This window comes from Cebus imitator, unplaced genomic scaffold, assembly GCF_001604975.1.
Source record: "Cebus imitator isolate Cc_AM_T3 unplaced genomic scaffold, Cebus_imitator-1.0 Scaffold72, whole genome shotgun sequence".
Lineage (NCBI taxonomy): Eukaryota > Metazoa > Chordata > Mammalia > Primates > Cebidae > Cebus > Cebus imitator.
The window spans coordinates 4,735,032-4,756,798 of NW_016107387.1; the positions used below are offsets into that span (position 1 = coordinate 4,735,032).

Below are 21,767 nucleotides of genomic sequence, written 5' to 3' on the forward strand. Positions count from 1 at the left end.
TTTTTTTTTTTTTTTTTTTTTTTCCCGTTGTGTACCTTCTTGAATCCTGTCTTTTTAAAACATAATTTCCATATCAGTCTGTGCATTGGCACCCAGCTGGTTGCATAAAAATTGCCCGAGGGAGCTTACACGTTCCTGGACCTTGCCCTGAAGAGGAAAAAGATGCCAAGACTGAAAGTGTGGGTGTCTGTCTCAAAGTTTTGTGTTTTTAGACATGAGTTAGATGAATTAGTATAATAAAAAGCAAGGTCACCAAGGTGAAAAATGATGACGACGTAGGTGGTCCTTGGCCTTTGTTCATCTTGAATGCTGCATAGGCATTATTCATTGACACGCTTCGATGGCCTTTTAATACCTAATTTGGATTTTTGTACATCGGCTGACAAACACACATTTCTGTTAATATGCTTGATGGTGGTGCTACCTGCCAGCTGATAATTTTGTTTCACTAGACTCGCATCTTTGTTCATAGAACAGTGTTAATTTGCACAATTAATTGAATATCTTACTGCTTTTACCTTTATAAAATGAGTGAGAATGGAAACAGGTACACTAAAGTGAAAGCAGTAATGTTGAGAGGAAGATGAGAATCATTAGGCATGCCAAATGCCTAAAGCAAAATGCAGAGAGTTCATCTCGACTGGACACTCATTGAATTTATCATAACTGTTTGGTTATGAAGAACCAACTGGAAGAAAATGCAGAGTTTTTATTGCCGATGGTATCAAAAGGCATAGCTCTAGGAACAGCGATTCCATCATACTACACAAACTTTGTTAACTTTTGTGCAGCTGTTTCTCTTTAAATATACTGTATATATATTTAATTGATACATAATTGTACATATTTATGGGGTACAGTGTGATATTTTGATACATGTATATAATGTATAATGATCAAATCAAGGTAATTAGCATACCCATGACCTCAAACCTTTATCATTTCTTTGTGTTGATAGCATTCATAATCCTCTCTTCTAGCTATTCAAAAACACCATAAATTGTCATTTGCTATATTCACCTTAGCATGCCACAGAACACCGGAATTCACTTCTCCCATCTAGCTGTACTCCTGTATCCCTTAACCAACCTTTCCTTCCCCCACCCCCTGCCCTTCCCTGCCTCTGATTACCACTGTTCTACTCACTGCTTATATGAGATCAACTTGTTTTATCTTCCCGATAGCAGTAAGAACATATGCGTTGTGTTTATAAACGTGTTTTCAAGCATGCGTTGCATAATAGGGAAGCTACTTGCAATAGTTGGCCCTCCTGGATTGCTGCGGCTGAACTGTAACCAGCAGATGGCTCTCAGTCACCAAAAGTTTGCTAAGCAGCTCATTCATCTTTTACTTGGAATTCTTGTTTTTTGTATATCACCCCTTTCTGCCCCTCTTCTACTTTTAAGGTACCATGACCTGCAAACATTTAAGGAACAGAAGTGTTCCTTTCGATTTTGTTTTTTGCTTGATTTAAGATGGGCTATATGACTCTCTGGAGCAGTGCTCTGGGGCTTCTGAAATTTGAGTTGGAGGCCCCCCAAAAATGACTTCCAATGGCCACACTGCACATGTCTGTTCTTCTGTGAATTGTTTCATTAAGGTTTTCATTTAATGTTAAAACATTTTATTGATAAATTTGGCAAGCAATGAATAAGAAAAAAATAGGATTGCCTTTAAATTAGAACAATATTTGATTGTAGTAGATTTTAAAGGTGCTATAGTGAAATTTCTTTGGATAATACGTAAGGAAGATATTTTCCTTGTTCTAATTCTTATTTGTTCTGGACTCGTACTCAATAGAGATTATTTATTCAATTTGAACAAAAATATTTTGCATATGGGCTTTGCAGTAGTCACAATGTTACGTATTTATTGTCCCTTGATTATTAGTGCCCTGAGGTCAGGTATTTACATCTGTCTTGTTCACTTACAAGTCACTAGATTAGTGCCTGATGCATAGAAGATATTCAGTATTTGTCAGATAAATGAATGGCTGGAAGGATGGGTGGGATATGGAAAAGAATAGGACAGAGTATTGGACTGGAGGACATTAACCATTTAGTAAATGTGGTTACAAATATTCCTACATAATCATGATCTTGAAGGACTAGTTTAACTTTGGGGTTGTTATTAGGTGCCGTATTGAAGATTGAAAGGTAATGAAAAATTTCCCTTCCCGGAAGTTACGTCAGTTTCTCCAAGTCACCCAGGTTTGGCAATCTTTATTCCCTATATCCAGACTATTCACCAACACTTGTGGAATTTTCCTTGAGCCACTATGTTAATTGTCCCTTTCTCTCTGTTCCCTCTTGTCACTTCCCTTGTCCGGACCCCTGCTACCTCCCACCTAAATTACCGCGCTGGCCTTTTGGCCCTCCTCTCTGACTGCAGCCTCTCTTCCGTGTAATCCCATCTGCATATTGTTGCCAGACTTTGTCTCCAAAGAATTTCTGTCAAAGAATCTATTTCTAATTGAAATTTGAGCCTCTGTGCATCTTTATATTCACAGAAAGAAACTACCAAAAAAAAAAAGTTATGAAAAAGGAATTACCCTTTTATATCACAGGGGCGTTTTCAAATCTATAGGCAAGTCTAGTTACGAAGCTCTGCAGATTCTGTTCACTGACACCCTAGAAATATCTTGTCTAGTCCTAACTGCAAACCTCCCTGTGTTCTGTGAATGCTCAAACACTGATATTTTTTCCAGACAAAACAAACATTTTATATAGTCACTTTGACATCTTTTTGAAATGCTAAGAAAGGCTAAAGAAAGCTACTTTTTGGAATTCACTGCTTTTTCAATTCTGTATTCAGTTGATAAGAACGCCCTCCCTGTGAACTCTAACAAGCTTCAACTTCATTTGTCTGTAGAAAGACATGGATTGTCTGTGTACCCCCCACCCCGATATTATCATAATTTAAATAATGTACATCATTTTCTTTTGGGGATAAAAATGAAATCATTTTATGTCTTTAGAAGTGATCATGAAACTTTTTGGTTAAATCTTGGTAAGACAAGATATCCAATGTATTTACTAATGTGGTATTTATTTGATAAGTTCCATTTATTTGAAAAGTTCCATCTTGAAATAATATGGATAGAAATCACTTATTTTAAAAAAAAAATTCAAGTCTACTCTAAACTCAGAAGCATAGTATTTAGCATTTCCTTTCTTTAATTTCCTTTGCAGAGGAAAAATGCCTCTTACTTGTCATTCCAAAAGTGAGGCTGAACTACAAGGTGTTTTACTGACAGAATTTCCTTTCAAGTAATTCTCTCCATCTGCTCGAACAGTATCAGTCTTTGCTGCTGAAGTCTTGAAGGCAGGTAGCAGTTGATTAAGTTTTACTTTGCTTGATGCTTTTAAAAAAATTCAAGATAAAAATGTTAAATGCTTCTCCCATTTTGTTTTTCAGCAAGAGAGTTTAGGAACCTCAATGGTTTTCCTAGTTCTGGTTCATAAACATTTACTGAATGCTTACACTCTGGCATATTCCAAGGCTCTGTGTTTTGGTCCTGGGGATATAAACATAACTGTCATGTGGCCTCTTCCCTCACAGAGCTCATAATTTAGGAAGGGAGACAGATGAGTAAATAACTAACTACAATCCTGCTTGATAAATGCCACGTTAGAGGTTGTGAACGAAGCACCATGGGAGTACCAGCGAGTGATTGATTCAGGGGAGAGGGGATGGGGCTAGGGATCAGGAAAGCCGAAGCAGCAGAATTGACATTTGAGTTGAACCTTAGGGGAATGAATAGAATTTTGCCAGATGGACAAAGCGGGTGGGGGTGGGAACACTCCAGACTCATGCAAAAACATGAGAGTATGGAAGTTTGTGCCTTTGTCTGAGCAGTGGGGAGCCGTCCGTAGGGCTGAAGAAGTAGGGTATGGAAGGGGGGATGTTGAGAAGATGGTGTTGCAGAGATCACTGGGGCCATATTGCAGCTTCTGGGGAGTCAGGACAGTTTTTGAACCGGGATGTGATAGGGCAAGATCTTGTTTCAAGAACAATAATTCTTGCAGCAGAGAATGAGGGTGACTGGGGACAAGGAGACCAGTCAGAAGGCTGTAGCTGTGTTTATGTGAGAGGTGATAAACGTCTGAGCTAAGGCAGTACCAATGGGGAGGGCAGTCAGGGCTTGGATGTGAGAACCATCTCTGAGGGAGGCCTTGTTCGTTGATGAGATGTGGTTAGAGGGAGACCAAAAAAAAAAATGTCTTGGACAACTTGGGGATACAGTGATACTGCTCACCAAAATAGAGAGCATATGAGAAGAAACAGCTTATGGGGTGAGAATAATGAATTTGGTTTTTTAAATGAAAAGTCGCAAATGCAGATAAAGAAACTGTAAGGAGATATTATGGGTAGAGAAAAATTTGTGAGTCTCTTCAGCATCGTGATTTTCAATCAGGGTAAGGGGTGGGAGGACATGCCTTGCCTGGATGTTTTTATATGTGGGGTTTCTTTTTAACTATTTGTGTGCTACTGCCTCCAAACCCTCCAGATTCTGTGATTGTCCTGCTAGGGAGGAGAGCGTGTCCCTCCCCACCCCTAGTTCAGAATCCACCATGATAATGACTCAAGGGAATGTGTCTGATTTCATTTACGCTGGGCATAGAATGCCTTTAAACATTGCTAGTGTCTGTTTTTGCAGCCTGAAGCCCCTAGCACAGATAGACTTGCCCAGAGAAAGACAATACAGTGAGAGGTGCAGATCTAAATCAAATTCCCAAGGAACAAACATTTCAGGGGCAGATGGGGGAAGAGCTACCTGCAAATTATAGAGAAGGAACTGTCAGTGGGAGAGAGTGGTGTGGAGGAAGCCAAGAGAGGAGAGGTTTTATGGAAAAGGGAATCATAAGCTTAGCTGTGACAAGTGAGGCCTGGAAGAGGAGTCTGGTAAGACCTGGGAAGAGTATTTGGTGGTGAGGAGGTTGTGAGTGAGAAGATTTTAGTAGTGAAGGGGTGGAAGCTGGCTTGCAGTGGTTTAGGAGTGAATGGGGGTCAGGAAGTGGAGTGAGTGAGCATAGTTTATTCTTCATGGAAGTTTGGCTGTGAATAGGAGAGAAAGTCATTGCTGGAGGATTTATAGGATGGAGAAGAACTAGTAGAAAGCTAAAATTTTGAGATCCTGGGAGAGTAGGAGGATGAAAAATATTAGAACAAGTGGAGGCTCACTGTAGCTACCTACCTCGGAATTAATTCTAAGTCCAGCCCCCCAAAATTTTGCCCACTCTCCACTCTTACATCACACATGTTTACATGGCACACATTCCCGGCCCTGGAGACTCATTCATGTTTTTGCCTTTTCTTGGAATGCCTTACCATTGCTTCCTTTCTTTGCTAAACCTCATGCATTCTTCAAGGCTTCCTTAGTCTCCCTGGCTTTTTTTTTTTCTTTAAATAGAGAGGGGTCTTACTCTTGCTCAGGCTGATCTTGAACTCTTGGGCTTAAGCAGTCCTCCTGCCTTGAGACTTCCAAAGTGCTGGGATTATAGGTGTGAGCCACTGTGCCTGACCTCCTTACCTTTATGAAACCTCTGAAGTGGTACAAGGGAAATGCCTTGGGTTAAGAATCAGAAGATGTGGTCTGAACCCTTAGCTCTGCCACTAGGTGGATGACCCTGAGGAAGTCACCAGATGTCTCTTTGCCTTTGTTTTCTTTTTTTTTTTTTTTTTTTCGGAGTTTCGCTCTTGTTACCCAGGCTGGAGTGCAATGGTGCGATCTCGGCTCACTGCAACCTCCGCCCCCTGGGTTCAGGCAATTCTCCTGCCTCAGCCTCCTGAGTAGCTGGGATTACAGGCACGTGCCACCATGCCCAGCTAATTTTTTGTAGTTTTAGTAGAGACGGGGTTTCACTATGTTGACCAGGATGGTCTCGATCTCTTGACCTCGTGATCCACCCGCCTTGGCCTCCCAAAGTGCTGGGATTACAGGCTTGAGCCACCGCGCCCGGCCCGCCTTTGTTTTCTTGTTGGTGATACCTGTGCTGACTTATACACAGGGCTGTGCGTGATTCACATGACATGATGTTTGTGAAATGCCTTTGAAATCACAAAACATATTATAGCACCAATGTGTGATACTGTAATTTCCTGACAACTCTCCTTATTGATTTCATTCATTTATTTATGGTTTTTGCTGAAAAAATTGTACATTCCATGTTTTTCTTTCAGTGTCCATTATGCCAGGCATAATGTGATAAAGTATGGAGTGATAAACAAGACCTCATCCCTGGCCTTGGGGAGCTTATAGTCTAGTGTGGGAGACAGAAAACAAACAAATGCATAATGGCTGGTGATTTCAGTGCTATAAAGAAAAATTAAGCAAGATAAGAAGGAGTGGCATGAAGGAGTGACAGAGACAGTTGCTATTTTGGTTGGAGGAGTCAGGGAAACCTCTCTGAGGAGACAACATTTGAGCAGAGATTGAAAAAATCTAATTCACAATTTGCAACAATCGGGAATCATCTTTTGCAGGATTCAAAAGATTACTTCCCCCACCAAGGTGAGTCTTTCCCACTTTACTCCCCAATGTCACTATTAACAAGGTATCATTTCTCAAGTGTTGGTCCAGAAAGAAGGTTGAAAACCATTGACCCACTTAGTTTGCTTGTTTTATGAATGAGAAAACCAGAGTTGAAGAGATTTTTGGAATAGTCCAGGGATGTAGAGCTAGATGCTCTCTTATTTTAATTAGTGTGCTTCATGTTGGTTAGTTTCTCGTTTCAATTTGATTATAAACTTGAAAGCAAGAATTATGTTTTCATTTTTTCATACTTTCCTAATACCTAGAACAGTAATAATAGGCACCACCCCAAATGTTCAATTGAACATAAAACTGAATGAAAAGAGAATCAGGTGTTGTACATCCAGGGATACCTGTGATCTCATGATCTTACCTGCATTTCTGAGTGAAGGTGTATCCATTGCTGGATTTTCTCATAGGTTTGTGGCATCAGCAAAGTAGAAACACTAAACCAGAGGGAAGTGGAGTTAGCTAGTTCAGCCCTGGAAATCAGATAACCCTGGGGAAATATTTTCTATGTAAGTCTGGTTTGAGATTTGTTACTTTGTGCCCATATTACCACTTATATTTCCTCCCTCCCTCCCTTTCCTTCTTTCCTTTCTTTCTTTCGGAGTCTTGCTCTGTCGCCAGGCTGGAGTGTAGTGGCGCAATCTCGGCTCACTGCAACCTCTGCCTCCCAGCTTCAAGTGATTCCCCTGACTCAGCCTCCTGAGTAGCTGGGACTACAGGCACCCGCCACCACGCCTGGCTAATTTTTAGTATTTTAGTAGAGACAGGTTTTCCATGTTGGCCAGGATGATCTTGATCTTCTGACCTTGTGATCTGCCCACCTTAGCCTCCCAAAGTGCTGAGATTACAGGCATGAGCTACCACACCCGGCCCTTCTCTTGCTGTTTTTAGAATTCTTTCATTGTCTTTGACTTTTGACAATTTGACTCTTATGTGCCTGAGAGAGGTCCTGTTTGAATGGAATCTATTTGTTTTTTTGTTTGTTTGTTTGTTTTAATTTCCTGGATCTGGATATCCATTTTGCTCCCAGGAGGACTTGGGAAGTTTTCAGCTACTATTTCATTCGATGTTTTCTGTACCTCTCCCCTTCTCTTCTCTTTCTGGAACACCCACAGTGTGAATATTTGTTCACTTAATGGTATCCCATGAATTCGGTAGGCTTTTTGCATTCCATTTTATTTTATTTTACATCTTTCTGTGTTACTTCAAAAGATCTGTCTTCAAGTTCAAAAATTTGGTCAGGCATGGTGACTCATGCCTGTAATCCCAGCACTTTGGGAGACCAAGGAGGGTGGATTACTGGAGGTTAGGCGTTTGATACCAACCTGACTAACATGGTGAAACCCCATCTCTACTAAAAGATATAAAAATTAGCTGGGTATGGTGGCATGCCCCTGTAGTCCCAGCTACTCAGGAGAGCTGAGGTGGGAGAATCACTTGAACCCAGGAGGTGGAGGTTGCAGTGAGCTGAGATAATGCCACTGCATTCCAGCCTGAGTGACAGAGTGAGACCCTGTCTCCAGAAAAATAAAATAAAATTCTACTGCTTGGTCTAGTCTTTTGGTAAAGCTCTAGCTTGTATTATTTATTTACTCATTGAATTCTTCAGCTCTAGGATATCTGTTTTTTTTTTTTTTTTTAATGGTATGCATCTTATCGTTGAATTTCTTTTTTTTTTTTTTTTGTTTTGAGGCGGAGTTTCACTCTTGTTACCCAGGCTGGAGTGCAATGGCGCGATCTCGGCTCACCACAACCTCCACCTCCCGGGTTCAGGCAATTCTCCTGCCCCAGCCTCCTGAGTCGCTGGGATTACAGGCACGTACCACCATGCCCAGCTAATTTTTTGTATTTTTAGTAGAGACGGGGTTTCACCATGTTGACCAGGATGGTCTCGATCTCTTGACCTCGTGATCCACCCGCCTCGGCCTCCCACAGTGCTGGGATTACAGGCTTGAGCCACCACGCCCAGCCTTGTTGAATTTCTTGTTTGAGTCATGAATTATTTCTTGTTTGAGACATTTCATCCAATTGTCTAGCATTATCTTGTATCTCACTGTTTTTTCTTAAGAGTACAATTTTGAATTCTTTTTCTGTCACTTTGTATATTTCTCTATGATTGAGATCTATGACACAGGAATTATTGTATGCCTTTGGAGGTGTCATGTTTCCTTGCTTTTTCATGTTTGATGTATCCCTGTTTTGATTTCTATGTATCAAATAGAATGAATTTTTTGATTTGATGAACATTCACTTTAGACCTCTCATCAGAAACAGTCGTCTGAATGGATCTTGGGGTGTTGGTTCAGTGGGGTGCGTTGGCTTTGGTGGGCATAGTAGTGTAGTTTTTGTGTAGTTTCTTCAACTATAATCCATGCTAGTGACATTTGTGAGTGTCTCAATGGTCTCAGCTGAGACGTTTTGTGGTGGTGGTGGCATGACTTTGCCAGGGGTGTGCTTACTGGGCTATTAATCAGGTTGGCAATGCATGCGTTCACATGGTGGGTTGTACAACTTGGGGTCTCCCTTGCTGGGGTTGGGGTTGATGCCCTTACTCTGGCTGAGGGCACAGGTGCTTGGTTGCTTGGCCAGCCTTGCTTGCCACCTGCCAGAGGGGCCTGTTGGGCTGTTTCTCAGGTTCGGGACATGGGCACACTGCTGCTCAGCTCTCCTAGGGGTGGGGGCATGTCTGCTGGGGGCAGCCCTCAGGGCTGTTTCTCAGGCATGAGAGGTGGGCATAAGGCTGCTTGAAGGACCTGGGGGCATGTCTGCCAGGAGTGGCCTTAGGAGTTGCTTCTCAGACCTGGGATGTGAACACAAGGCTGCTTGATGGGCCTAGGGGAGTTGCTGCTCGGGGTGACCCATGGACTGTTTTTCAGGCCTGAGATGTGGACATGTGGCTATTTCACTGGTCTGGGGGTATGTCTGCCAGGGGCAGCCTGCAGGGTTGTTTCTCAGGCCCTGATTAAGGTGTGGGGCCTTTGGGTGGGCCAGGGTCATGTCTGCAGGGGGCTACACTGACCGACTAGTTCACAGATCCTGGATACAGGACTGTAGTCACTCTGCTAGCCTGTCAGTTGCTCAGGGCCTTCTGCTTACGGGAGGGTATGCAGCAGTTTGGTTGGCTCAAGAGTGGGTTTGCCCTGGGTGGGACTGTTTCTGTGGCTGAAGTGCAGAGGGTGGTTTCCCTTCAGCGCAGGAGTCATAGCCATTCCTGGGGTGTAGAGTTAGTCACCTGTGTAGGTTTGGTGGCATGAAGATGCAGTCCCAGTGCTGGAAAGATGCAGTGGCTGCTGGCCCCACTGCACACTCCAGGAAGGCACACTCCAGAGGGAGCTGGGGTCCGGAGATGGCACCATGCTGTAGTAACTTGGCTCATGGGGTGGGTGGGGAGTGGGGTGTGCTCCTAATCTGTGGCAGTACAACTGTACTAGTTCCCAGCAGCTCTTCAAACTGGGCTCAGAACTTGCAGGGACTGGGGGATCCTCCTGTAGTAAGGACTGTAGGTGTTTGCAGTGGCAGTGGGGGCCGGTAGGAATCTTCTGCTTACCTTTTCCTCATAGGGAGAAGGCCCTCCTGTGTCCAGGCCTACCCAATCCTGGTGGAAGAGATGGGGCCGCAGAGGCTGGGGGCCTTCATGCTGCACTCCTAGATTTTCAGTCACCACAGGGGCCTCTCCACTTCCCCACTGCAGTCCAGCGCTTTCCCACACTGGAGTCAAACTTAGCTGTTCATTCATTGCCTTAGTCTTTTCATAAGAAAGGGGGGCGTGTGAACACCAGGTGCCTCTAATCAGCCAGCTTGCTGATGTCCCACCCACCATTTACTCTATGATTTTTCATGGCTCTGATGACTGCTCTAAGTGAAAGTTCATCTCTTCATTGAAGTGGTCAGAAGGTGGTATCCGGGACAAGATGATCTTTTCAGCTTGGACAGAATGTGGACAGGCAGGGAGAGGAGAGGAGCTACTTGAGGGGAGGAGAATCCTAAAAACATGGGGACTGAGGCGGAAATGATATGCTTCCTGTTTCTTAGACAGCGACACCAACTGATCTGGTACAGAAGGGGCACATGGATTATTAGAAGGAGTAAAGATTAAGATTGACAAATCAGAATGTGTTTATTCTGTTATGAATGCTACATTATAGTCATAAAATTGGTTTTGAAACCCTGAATGTGTTTCTGTCTGTGAGCAACCAAATGTCCTTTTTCTTTTCTTTATTTGAGACAGTCTCACTCTGGTACCCAGGCTGGAGTGCAGTGGGGAAGTGGAAGTTGAAGCAATTCTCCCAGGTTCAAGCAATTCTCCTACCTCAGCCTCCTGAGTAGCTGGGATTACAGACGCCCGCCACCAAGTCCGGATAATTTTTTGTATTATTTTTAGAAACATGGTTTAATCATCACATTGGCCAGGCTGGTCTGGAACTCCTGACTTCAGGTGATCCTCCTGCCTTGGCCTCCCAAAGTGCTGGGATTACAGGCATGACCCACCATGCCTGGCTCCAAATACCCTTTAATGGGAAATTATATGGCCTTTATTTTTTTTCAACATTGTACTCTGTAGTCACAATGTTGTAATCTGTAGTCGCAACATTGTATCTGCTTGAGAAATAATACTTGTACCTTTGTGGTCACAGAGCCTCTGAGACAAACTTTGTTCTAATAGGCCACTGTTCGGCCTTGTGTTTTTGAAATTTAAGAACCTCGTTTATTACCAACATCTTTTAGGACAATTAAACGTCTCTTGGAGCATTAGTACAAGTATTACGTTCTACCATCATCTCCATAAAAGGCTGTAATTCTAAGGACCAAGCTTGTGCCTTATTCATCCTTGTATCTCTTTCAGCACTGAATGCAGTTCCTGGCATAAACTGAGAATGCAATAAATTGTGTTTCAATTGAGCTTTCAAAGCATTCAAGGCTGGCCACGTCTGCACTTGTGGGAGTAATTTGCATTTGAGCTGCGTGTTTTGAGATGTATCATGCATTTAATATTGTTCTTTAGGTCCAGCCTGATGAGGGAAGAGGCTAAGCGAGGAGCACCCAACCCTTGGCTCTTTGAGGAGCCAGAGGAGACCAGAGGCTTGGGTTTTGATGAAATCCGACAACAGCAGCAGAAAATTATCCAAGGTACCAAATACTCTGAGGAGTGTGGGCTCAGAAACCTTGACAGATTTTTTACTGGCACCTTGATTGTTCCTCATCCCCATTGAAAATCGGAGTGAAAACTGTTGGTCCTTTAAGTTTTTGATGTGTGCCTCAGGATACTGGGAGGACAGGCAGTTGCTGTCACTCACCTCGGTGGCCCATGGAAATGGTGATTTTCCATTGGGCAGGAGCAGAGAGAGCAGATGGGAATCTAAGTCCAAGTGAATTTGATGCCTATGCCTTTTGCTTTAGCTTTGCAACTGGGAATTAGTCTCCAAACATAAGACTCTATCTTTTATTTGTTGTTATAAAATATGTCGGTTTGGCCTCCCAAACTTTCCTCTTTTGCCTGGTGGCTTTTTTTTTTTTTTTTTTTTTTTTTTTTTTTTTTATTTTAAAAATTTCAGAAGTAGTGCATGATTGTTATACAAAGTTTAAACAGTGTAGGGAAGTATAAGATGAAAGCCTTCCATATTGCTTCTCCAATCTCAAACTGGAAATGGATTAATATGTATTTCCTTAGACGTTTTGTATACATTTGCATACATATATTCAATATACATATTCTCATTTTACATACCTGGGATCATGAGATACTTAGCTCTCTCCATCTATATGTAATTCTACACCTTTTTAAAACTTAGTATGTGTCATGGACTTTTTTTTAATGCCAGTATGTACAGATACATTATTCTTTCTAATTCTGCCTTTTAAAATCAGCTTTATTGCCAGGCCTGGTAGTGCACGCCTATAATCCTGGCACTTTTGGGAGGCCAAGGCAAGGAAGATGGCTTGAGTGTAGGAGTTTGAGATGAGCCTAGGCAACATGGTAAAATCCCGTCTTTAAAAAAAAAATGAAAAGAAGCAAAAGAAGGAGAAGAAGAAAAATCTAAAATCAGCTTTATTGAGATATAGTTGACATTATCATAAACGGCACATGTTTGAAGTATATGATTTGATAAGCTTTGACATGTGTATATGCCTGTGAAACCATCACTACAATAAAAATAATGAACCTTTTGTTGTTACTCCCAAAAGTTTTCTTCATGCCTCTTTGTAATGTCCTCTACTCTCTGCTTCTCTGGATTCATCTTTTTCAGATTCTACATGTAAGTGAGATCATGTGGTCTTTGCCTGGCTTTCTTTGCCTGCAAATCCCAGCAGTGGGATTGCTGGGGTCTTTTTATTTTTATTTTTATTTATTTATTTATTTTTGAAACAGAGTCTCACTCTGTCGCACAATCTCGGCTCACCGCAACCTCTGCCACCTGGGTTCAAGCGATTTTCTAAACTCAGACTTCCAAGTAGCTGGGATCACAGGCGTCCGCCACCCTGCCCAGCTAATTTTTGTATTTTTAGTGGAGATGGGGCTTCACCATCTGGGTCAGGCTAGCCTTGAATTCCTGATCTTGTGATCCACCCACCTCAGCCTCCCAAAGTGTTGGGATTACAGGCATGAGCCACCGTGCCCAGCCCATTTTTAATTTTCTGAAAAACCTCCATACTGTTTTCCATAATGGCTGCACTAAATGACATCCCCACCAACAATGTTCAGGGATTCCCTTTTCTCCACATTCTTGCCAACACTTGTTATTATTTATTATTTTTTTATTATAGCCATTCTGACAGGTGTGATGTGATAGCTTATTTTGTTGTTGCTGTTGTTTGAGACTCTGTTGCCCAGGCTGGAGTGCAGTAGCATGATCCTGGCTCACTGCAACCTCCGTCTCCCAGGTTCAAGTGATTCTCATGCCTCAGCCTCCTGAGTAGCTGGGATTACAGGCAAGTACCACCACACCTGTCTAAGTTTTGTATTTTTAGTAGAGACAAGGTTTCTCCATATTGGCCAGGCTGGTCTTAAACTCCTGACCTCATGATCTGCCCACCTCAGCCTCCCAAAGTGCTGGGATTACAGGTGTGAGCCAAGATGCCTGACCTCTTATTGTGGTTTTAATTGGCATTTCCTTAGCCCATGACTCTCAGCACTCAGGAGGCTGAGGAAGGAGGATTGCTTGTGGCCAGGAATTCAAGACCAGTCTGGGGAACATAGTGAGAACAGCCTCCAAAAATTTTTTTTTAATTAGCTGAGCACAGTGACATGCACCTTTGATCCCAGCTACTTGGGAAGCTGAAGTAGGAGGATCCCTTGAGCCCAGGAGGTTGAGGCTGCAGTGAGCTGTGATTGTACCACTGCACTCCACCCTGGGAAATAGAATGAGACCCTGTGTCTAAAAACTAAAAATGAAAAAATAATGATAATTTGCATTTCCCCAATAGTGATCTTGAGCATTTTTTTTTTTTTTTGACATGGAGTCTCATTCTGCTGCTAGACTAAAGGGCAATGGTGTGATCTCAGCTCACTGTAACCTCCACCTCCCAGATTCAAGCAATTCTCCTGCCTCATCTTCCCTACTAGCTGGAATTACAGGCATGTGCCACCACACCTGGCTAATTTTTGTATTTTTAGTAGAGACAGGGTTTCACTGTGGCTGGTCTCAAACTCCTAACCTCATGATCTGCCCACCTCAGCCTCCCAAAGTGCTGGGATTGTGAACATTTTTTAATATACTTATTGGCCATTTGTCTTTTTTTGAGAAGTATCTGTTCACGTCCTTTGACCAGCTTTTAATCAGATTATTTATTTTTTTGCTGTTTAGTTGTTTGATGTGCATGTGTAACTTTTAATGAAACCACAAAACTAGTTTTATAAGTGGTTGCACCATTTTACATTCCTACTAGAAGCATGTATATTTTCTAGTTGTTTCATATCTTTACAAAACACGGTATGGTCAAATTTTTTTATTGTAGTCATTTAAATGAGTGTGTAGTTACACTGTGGTTTTAATGGTATGCATTTCCCTCATAACTAATGAATCTTTGCATATATTTATTTTCCACCTGCATATTTTCTTTGGTGAAATGTCTGTTCAAATTGTTTACCCATCTCCAGTTAGGCAGTTTGTTCATTATTATTAAATTGTAAGAACTTTTTAATATTTTTTATATCATCTGTCAGGCATGTTTTACAAATATTTTCTCCAAGCGGTTTATGTTTTTCATTCTGTTAACAGTATCTTTCAAAGAGCAGAAGTTCTTAATTTGATGAAGTGCAATTAATCAATTTTTTTCTTATATGGTTTGTGGTTTGGTTATATCTAAGAAATTATGACTAACCTGGCTGGGCGTGGTGGTTCATGCCTGTAATCCCAACACTTTGGGAGGCCAAGGTGGGCAGATCACCTGAGGTCAGGAGTTCAAGACCAGTGTGGCCAACATGGTGGCCAACCCCATCTCTGCAAAAAATACAAAAGAAAAATTAGCCAGTTGTGGTGGCTGGCACCTGTAATCCCAGCTACTTAGGGGGCTGAGGCAGGAGAATTGCTTGAACCTGGGATGCAGAGGTTACAGTGAGCCAAGATCACACCACTGCACTCCAGCCTGGGCAACAAGAGCAAGACTCCATCAAAACAAAACAAAACAAAGAAAAAAACAAAACACAAAAGAGAGAGAGAGAAATTATGGCTAACTTGAAACCATAAGATTCGCTGCTTTGTTTTTTCCTAGAAATTCTATGGTTTTAGGTTTTACATGAGGTTTATGAGCTACCTTGAGTTAATCTTTTATATAGTGAAGTATGGATAGAAATTCAGGTTTTTAAAAGAGATGTCTATTTGGTCTAACACCATTTAAAAAAATATTGTTCTTTCTCTACTGATTTTCTCTACATTTGGGTAAAATCAATTGACTATGTATGTAAAGGCCTATTTCTTTTCTTTTCCTTTTTTTTTTCGAGGCAGAGTTTTGCTCTTGTCACCCAGGCTGGAATGCAGTGGTGCGATCTCAAGATCTTGGCTTACTGCAACCTCCGCCTCCTGGGTTCAAGTGATTCTCCTGCCTCAGCTTCCCGGTAGCTGAGATTACAGGTGCCTGCTACCATGCTCAGCTAATTTTTTGTATTTTTAGTAGAGATGGGGTTTTGCCATGTTGGACAGGCTGGTCTCTAACTCCTGACCTCAGGTGATCTGCTTGCCTCAGTCTCCCAGAGTACTAGGATTACAGGCGTGAGCCGCTGCACTTATGGGCCTGTTTCTGTTGTAACCTCTGTTCTTTTCTGTTGGTCTATTTGTTTATCTTTATGCCAATACCACACTGTATTGATTATTTTACCTTTGTGTTGAGTCATTAAGTAAGATAATACAGGTCACTCAACTTTATTTTCACAATTTTATTGGCTATTCTAGGTCTTTTGCATTTCCATGTGCATTTTAGAATCTGCTTTTAATTTTACCAAAGAAAGCTTCCTGGACATTTGATTGGGATTACACTGAATTTTTAGGTCAATTACGGGAGAATGGGTATTTTAATGCTATTGATTCTCAAATTATCTCAGCAACGCTTTTTGGTTTTTGCTATACATGTCTTGCATATCTTTTATCATATTTATCCCTAAGTATTTCATATCTTTTATTCTAAGTAGCATTTTTAAAATGTCAATTTCTAATTGTTGCTTGTATATCAAAATACAGTAGATCTTTGTGTGTTGATCTTGGATCGTGCAACCTTGCCAAACTCACTAATTTCTGAATGACACTCAGCTCGAGACTCAAAGTGGCCCCTGTGCAGAATCTACAGATCTACAGATCTGCAGTCCTCGTCTCTCTGGTACTGTGCCCTACATACGCTAACCACTATGGCTTCTTTGGACTTTTCTTAACTTGAGGAAAGTGCCGGGCTCCAGCTGGGTTCACCCATCCCCACACCATGGCTCGGGAACTCTTGTGAGGCAGTAATCCAAGGCAGTCTTAGAGCTCACCTCTAAGAGTTACCCATCTCTCAGGGATCACTGCCCTTCATTTCCTGGTGTCCATGTCTTAAAACCATTGTTTTGTATATTTACCCAGTTTTCTTTTGTCTTTCCAGTTGTTTCTGGCCAGTAGGAAGTCTGGTGCCTGTCAGTCCATCTTGGGCAGAAGCAGAAGTCTCATTCTATTTTGAATTCCCTTTCACGATGAAATTCTCTAGTCAGTGAAACACTGTGGCCCTCTTACATCTTCAGTTTTATGTCCTTCACCCATTACCATATTTGAAGGAAAGTGAGAAAATGAAAAGCAACACAGCTTTACGTGCAGCACAGCCATTCACTCTTCAGGATTCACAGCTCCTAAATGGAGTGCCTTGTAGCTAACACTTATAGCTAATGCATTTTCTGGCATTATTGTGTTTTGACAAGAAAAGCTGTTTTCAGTCGGGAAGAGCCTTCTTGTCCTGGAGAAGGTGCTTCTTTCAGGGGTTGTGTGGGTCGGTGTGAGAGGATGCTCCTCAAAGCGTTTGTTATAATCTTCAGAACAGAGCTTCACCCTTGGAAAGCCTGCTGGCCTGTGGGGCGCGGGTGGGCTTTGGCAGGAGCAGCAGCACACATGTTTTGCTCCACTGCTCTTACCTTTGTGTTTTGAAAAACTATATTCCTCTTTGCTAGTGAGCTGTTTTTCAAGGACAAATACAAAAACGGAAGTCATCTTCACACAGAACCCTTCTTAGCCTTTTCTCTGCCTCCAGAATCGCGATGATGTGCTGAGGTGGCTATGACTTTGTTTGCTTCATTGCCAGGTCCTGCGCTAAATGAAAATAAAGAGCCACAAAAGGTCGTTTCTAACTTCCTTTAGCCCATGGAATCCCTTAGCCATTCTGCATTCCAGCTGACCCTTAGAAACTTTGAAAATCATCCCAAAATAACAGTTCACTGGTAGAACATAGATTTAAGGGCAGGGAATGCCTTCCTTGCCGAACCTAGAAGCTAGGCCTCGTTGCAACGAATTAGCCAGTTTGGCTTCTGTGCCCCCTAAGCTGTAATTCAAAGCATGAAATGGGCATTAGGCAGAAGATGGGTGGGGTGATGACAATCACTTACTTGCCTCAAAGGTCCCTGAGACAGAAGAAATGACGGTACCTTTTGGATTCTTATAGCCCCTTGCCCCTGAGTTGGATACCAGACCCTGGAGAAATATGAAGTGTCATTCCACCTTTACTCAGGAGGTCTCTGTTTTGGGGTTTCTTCATTAGCTCCATCTAGTCTCATGATTTTCCTGTAGATGTTCTTTCCAGACTGTACCAGGAATTGTTGCATTTATTCTAGATTTCTGTGTTCTGAGGTCTCTCCGTGTTTGCATGGGAAATGGGGGTGCGGAAGGTGGCTAGCCAGACTCCATTTCACTCTGGGAAATCTCAGTAGCTAACCTTTGAACCCTCACCATCGCAGCTTCACAGACAACTTTCTTTGAAGATTCCTTTTCTTATAGCTGTCACCTAGACTAGAAGGATTCCTTTCCGAAAATCTTAAAACAAAAATAAAAACATCTGTTCTTAGAACTTGCTCTGAGTCTTCTAACATAGTGATTAACTTTTTGATCTAGCTTGACCTCACTTTTTTCTCCTTCATTGCTACCTCCCTTTATTGAGGGAGAGGTCCTTCTCTATGTGAAATGTGAAAGGTTCATTGCTTCTCTGTGGGCACTGGACAACACAACATCAACTACTTTTTGGATGATGTAAACTTAGAGGGCTCACTACTGTTGACCAGAAGCCTTTCTGTCTAGCACAGACTATATTCTTTCTTTTGTAAACTGAGAGGGCCCTCTGTGGTCATTCACTGATTTAAACAGCAAGGGTTGCACAATGTAGTACTTGATTTAAATATGTTGGTACTCCATGCCACTAGTTGGGCTCAGATCTGGGGCAAAGACATAGGAAAAGAAGAAGTCTCATGTATGTCAAATATATAGGCAAAGAAGACAGCCCTAGAAAAGAAGACAGCCCTTGGGGTCTGGATCTTGTACTCAATCCAGGGACTGTGGCTGCAGCCCTTAGGAATGTCCCTCTGCTGCACTGTTAAAATATTGATAACTGGCCAAACGTCGTGGCTCACGCCTGTAATCCCAGCACTTTGGGAGGCCGAAGTGGGTGGATCACAAGGTCAGGAGTTCGAGACCAGCCTGACCAACATGGTGAAACCCATCTCTACTAAAAATATAAAATTTAGCCGGATGTGGTTGCACATGCCTATAATCCCAGCTACTCAGGGGGCTGAGGCAGGAGAATTGCTTGAACCCGGGGAGGTGGAGGTTGCAGGGAGCCAAGATCCTGTCACTGCACTTCAGCCTGAATGACAGGGTGAGACTCATTATCAAAAAAAGAGAAAAATTAATTTTGCTATGGAAAATTTCAAACATGTAATAGAGAGTATCAGATAGTAACTTTGTTTTACTCATCCTCAAGCCTCAGTGATGGTCAACTCACAGCCAATCTGCTTACACATTTATGCCATCTAGTAACCTACTCATCCTACCCAGCCCTTAGGTTATTTTGGGAGCAAATCCCAGGCATCATATCATTTCCTCAGTGGATATTCAAGAATATATATCTAAAATATGTGTGTAAAACATAAATACTGCTTTGGAAAACTGTAGTCACAGGCCATTATCACCCTTAAGAAGTTAACAGTAATTCCTGAATCTAATCAGGTATTCAGTGTTCAGGTTTCCATGTTTGTTGTGATGTTTTCTCTTTCTTTTCTTTTCCCTCCCTCTCTCTGTCCCTCCCTCCCTCCCTCTCTCTCTCTTTCTTTTCTTTCTCTTTCTTTCTTTACTTCCTTCCTTCCTTCTTTCCTTTTTTCTTTTTCTTTCCATCTCATTCTGTTGCCCAGGCTGGAATGCAGTGGCGTAATATGGGCTCATTGCAACCTCCCCCTCCCAGGTTCAAGTGAGTCTCCTGCCTCAGCCTCCTAAGTAGCTGGGACTACAGGCATGTGCCACCATGCCCCCCCTAATTTTTAGTAGAGACGGGGTTTCACCATGTTAGCCAGGATGGTCTCAATCTCTTGACCTCGTGATCCGCCCACCTCTGCCTCCCAAAATGCTGGGATGACAGGAGTGAGCCACTGCACCAGCCAATGTTTTCTTTTAGATAGTTCAATTCAGGATCTAAATATGGCCCATAAACTGCAACTAGTTATGTCTCTTAGGTTTCTTTAATATACACGTTCTTTTTCCAACTCTTCTTTTTTCAATGAAAAAACTGCATTTGCCCTTTAGTTTCCCACCATCCAGATCTTGCATTTCTGAATGTCTAAAGATAGGAAGTATCCAAACACCTAATGGTTTCAACGGGATTTTAAAAAAAACGATTGCATTAGTTTTCTATTGCTGCTTTAATAAATTAGCACAAACTTAGTGACTTAAAATACATTTATGATCTTACAGTTCTGTAGGTGAGAAGTCCAATGCAGGTCCCACAGGGCTTAGATCAAGCTATTAGCAGGGCTGCATTCCTTTCTGGAGGCTCATTCTGGAGAATTTGCTCCCTTACTTTTTCCAGCTTCTAGAGGCCACCCACATCCCTTCCCTTCTTCCATCTTAAAGCCAGCAAGTTAATGTCTCTGACCCTTCTTCATACTCCCTTTGAATGGCAGCTGGGAAAGGTTCTCTACTTTTTAGGACTCACATGATTATATTGGGTCCACCTGGATAATCCAGAATCCAGGCTAATCTCCCATCTCCGACTCTTTAACCTTAATCACACCTGCAAAGTCCCTTTTGCCATGTAAGGGAATCATATTCATAGGTTTATGGGATTAGGATGTAGATATCTTAGACATGGGGGATATTATTCTATCTATAATAATGATCCATCCATTTTTCAAAATTCAAATCATTGTAAATTAGAAGAATGACTAATAGAGCGTGGTATGTTACAATTGCCCTCTTGTAATATCATAATGACTTGGGTTATGGGAAAGAGTAGGAGAGATTTTACCAGTTATGACATGATGGTAGTTTCCTTAGTAAGAAACTACATGGTGGCTGGGCGTGGTGGCTCACATCTGTAATCCAAACACTTTTAGAGGCCCAGGCGGGTGGATCACCTGAGGTCAGGAGTTTGAGACCAGCCTGGCCAACATGGCAAAACCTCGTCTCTACTAAAAATACAAAACTTAGCTGGGCATGGTGGCTCACACCTGTAATCCCAGCACTTTGGGAGGCAGAGGTGGGCAGATCATGAGGTCAAGAAATCAAGACCATCCTGGCCAACATGGTAAAACCTTGTCTCTACTAAAAATACAAAAATTAGCTGGGTGTGGTGGCATGCGACTGTAGTTCCAGCTACTCGGGAGGCTGAGGCAGAAGAATTGCTTGAACCCAGGAGGTGTTGGCTGCAATGAGCTGAGATCGTACCATTACACTCTAGCCTGGGTGACAAGAGTGAAGCTGTCTCAAAAAACAAAAAATAAATAAATAAAAGAAATGCCTCAGGACTTCAGGACTAGGGGAAGACCAGGTTATATGAATGCGATTATTATTACCTCCACAGCATCTTGATTATCTGAATCTTCCTTGTCTTTGGATTTCGAAATGAAAATTTATTGCAGCACTTAAAGATGTGGAGATAATTGCTAAGATTACAAAAATTATTAAAGTGGAGCAGAACTCTTAGCTCTCTTTCTCTTGTGCATTAGGTGATCTTCAGGTTGCTAAATCAGATAATGAGTCAAGTTTGGGAATGAAGAGTGTAATTAGTGTATTTTTCATTCATAATCTCTGTCTCTATTAGATAAAGTAATTTTAAGAGTCTACTGACTCTTTCCTAATGGAAACTGTGGAGGAATCTCCTTTCCTCTTTTTAAATGGTTTTATCTTTTAATCCACATTGACACTTGACCCTCAGTCCTATATGTATAGATTATTCATCAGATGCATTTAGAATTTTACTATAAGCCAGTCATCCTATAGGAGCACTTGGTTGAGTATGAATTTATCTTGGAGGCCATCCAAGAGGTTGTTATTGAAGACCAAGAGGACCTCATTATAAAGTGATTTTACTATAAAATGGTCCTTTCGAATGATCCCTAAAGACTGCAGGTCATTTTTATAGTTAAAAAAAAGTACAGAGTGTCAAACAATGTCACAAAGGGGTTCTTACCTCACACTGTTAGTTTAAATAAATTCCAGATGAATTAAAGAGCTAAGTTTAATGGTTTAATTCCATTAAAAGATTTGGAAAAAATATAAGTAAATGTTAATGCAAC

At 41.9% G+C, this 21,767-nt stretch overlaps 1 protein-coding gene across 1 annotated transcript in view; it reads left to right on the forward strand.

Annotated features, from left to right (window-relative positions):
- Nucleotides 1-21,767, forward strand: part of STX8 (syntaxin 8) — a 316,569-nt gene that overhangs the window by 46,468 nt on the left and 248,334 nt on the right. The window contains exon 5 of the mRNA XM_017531449.1: nucleotides 11,547-11,671. Coding sequence (XP_017386938.1) covers nucleotides 11,547-11,671 — 125 coding nt within the window. The remainder of the gene's footprint in view (nucleotides 1-11,546; nucleotides 11,672-21,767) is intronic.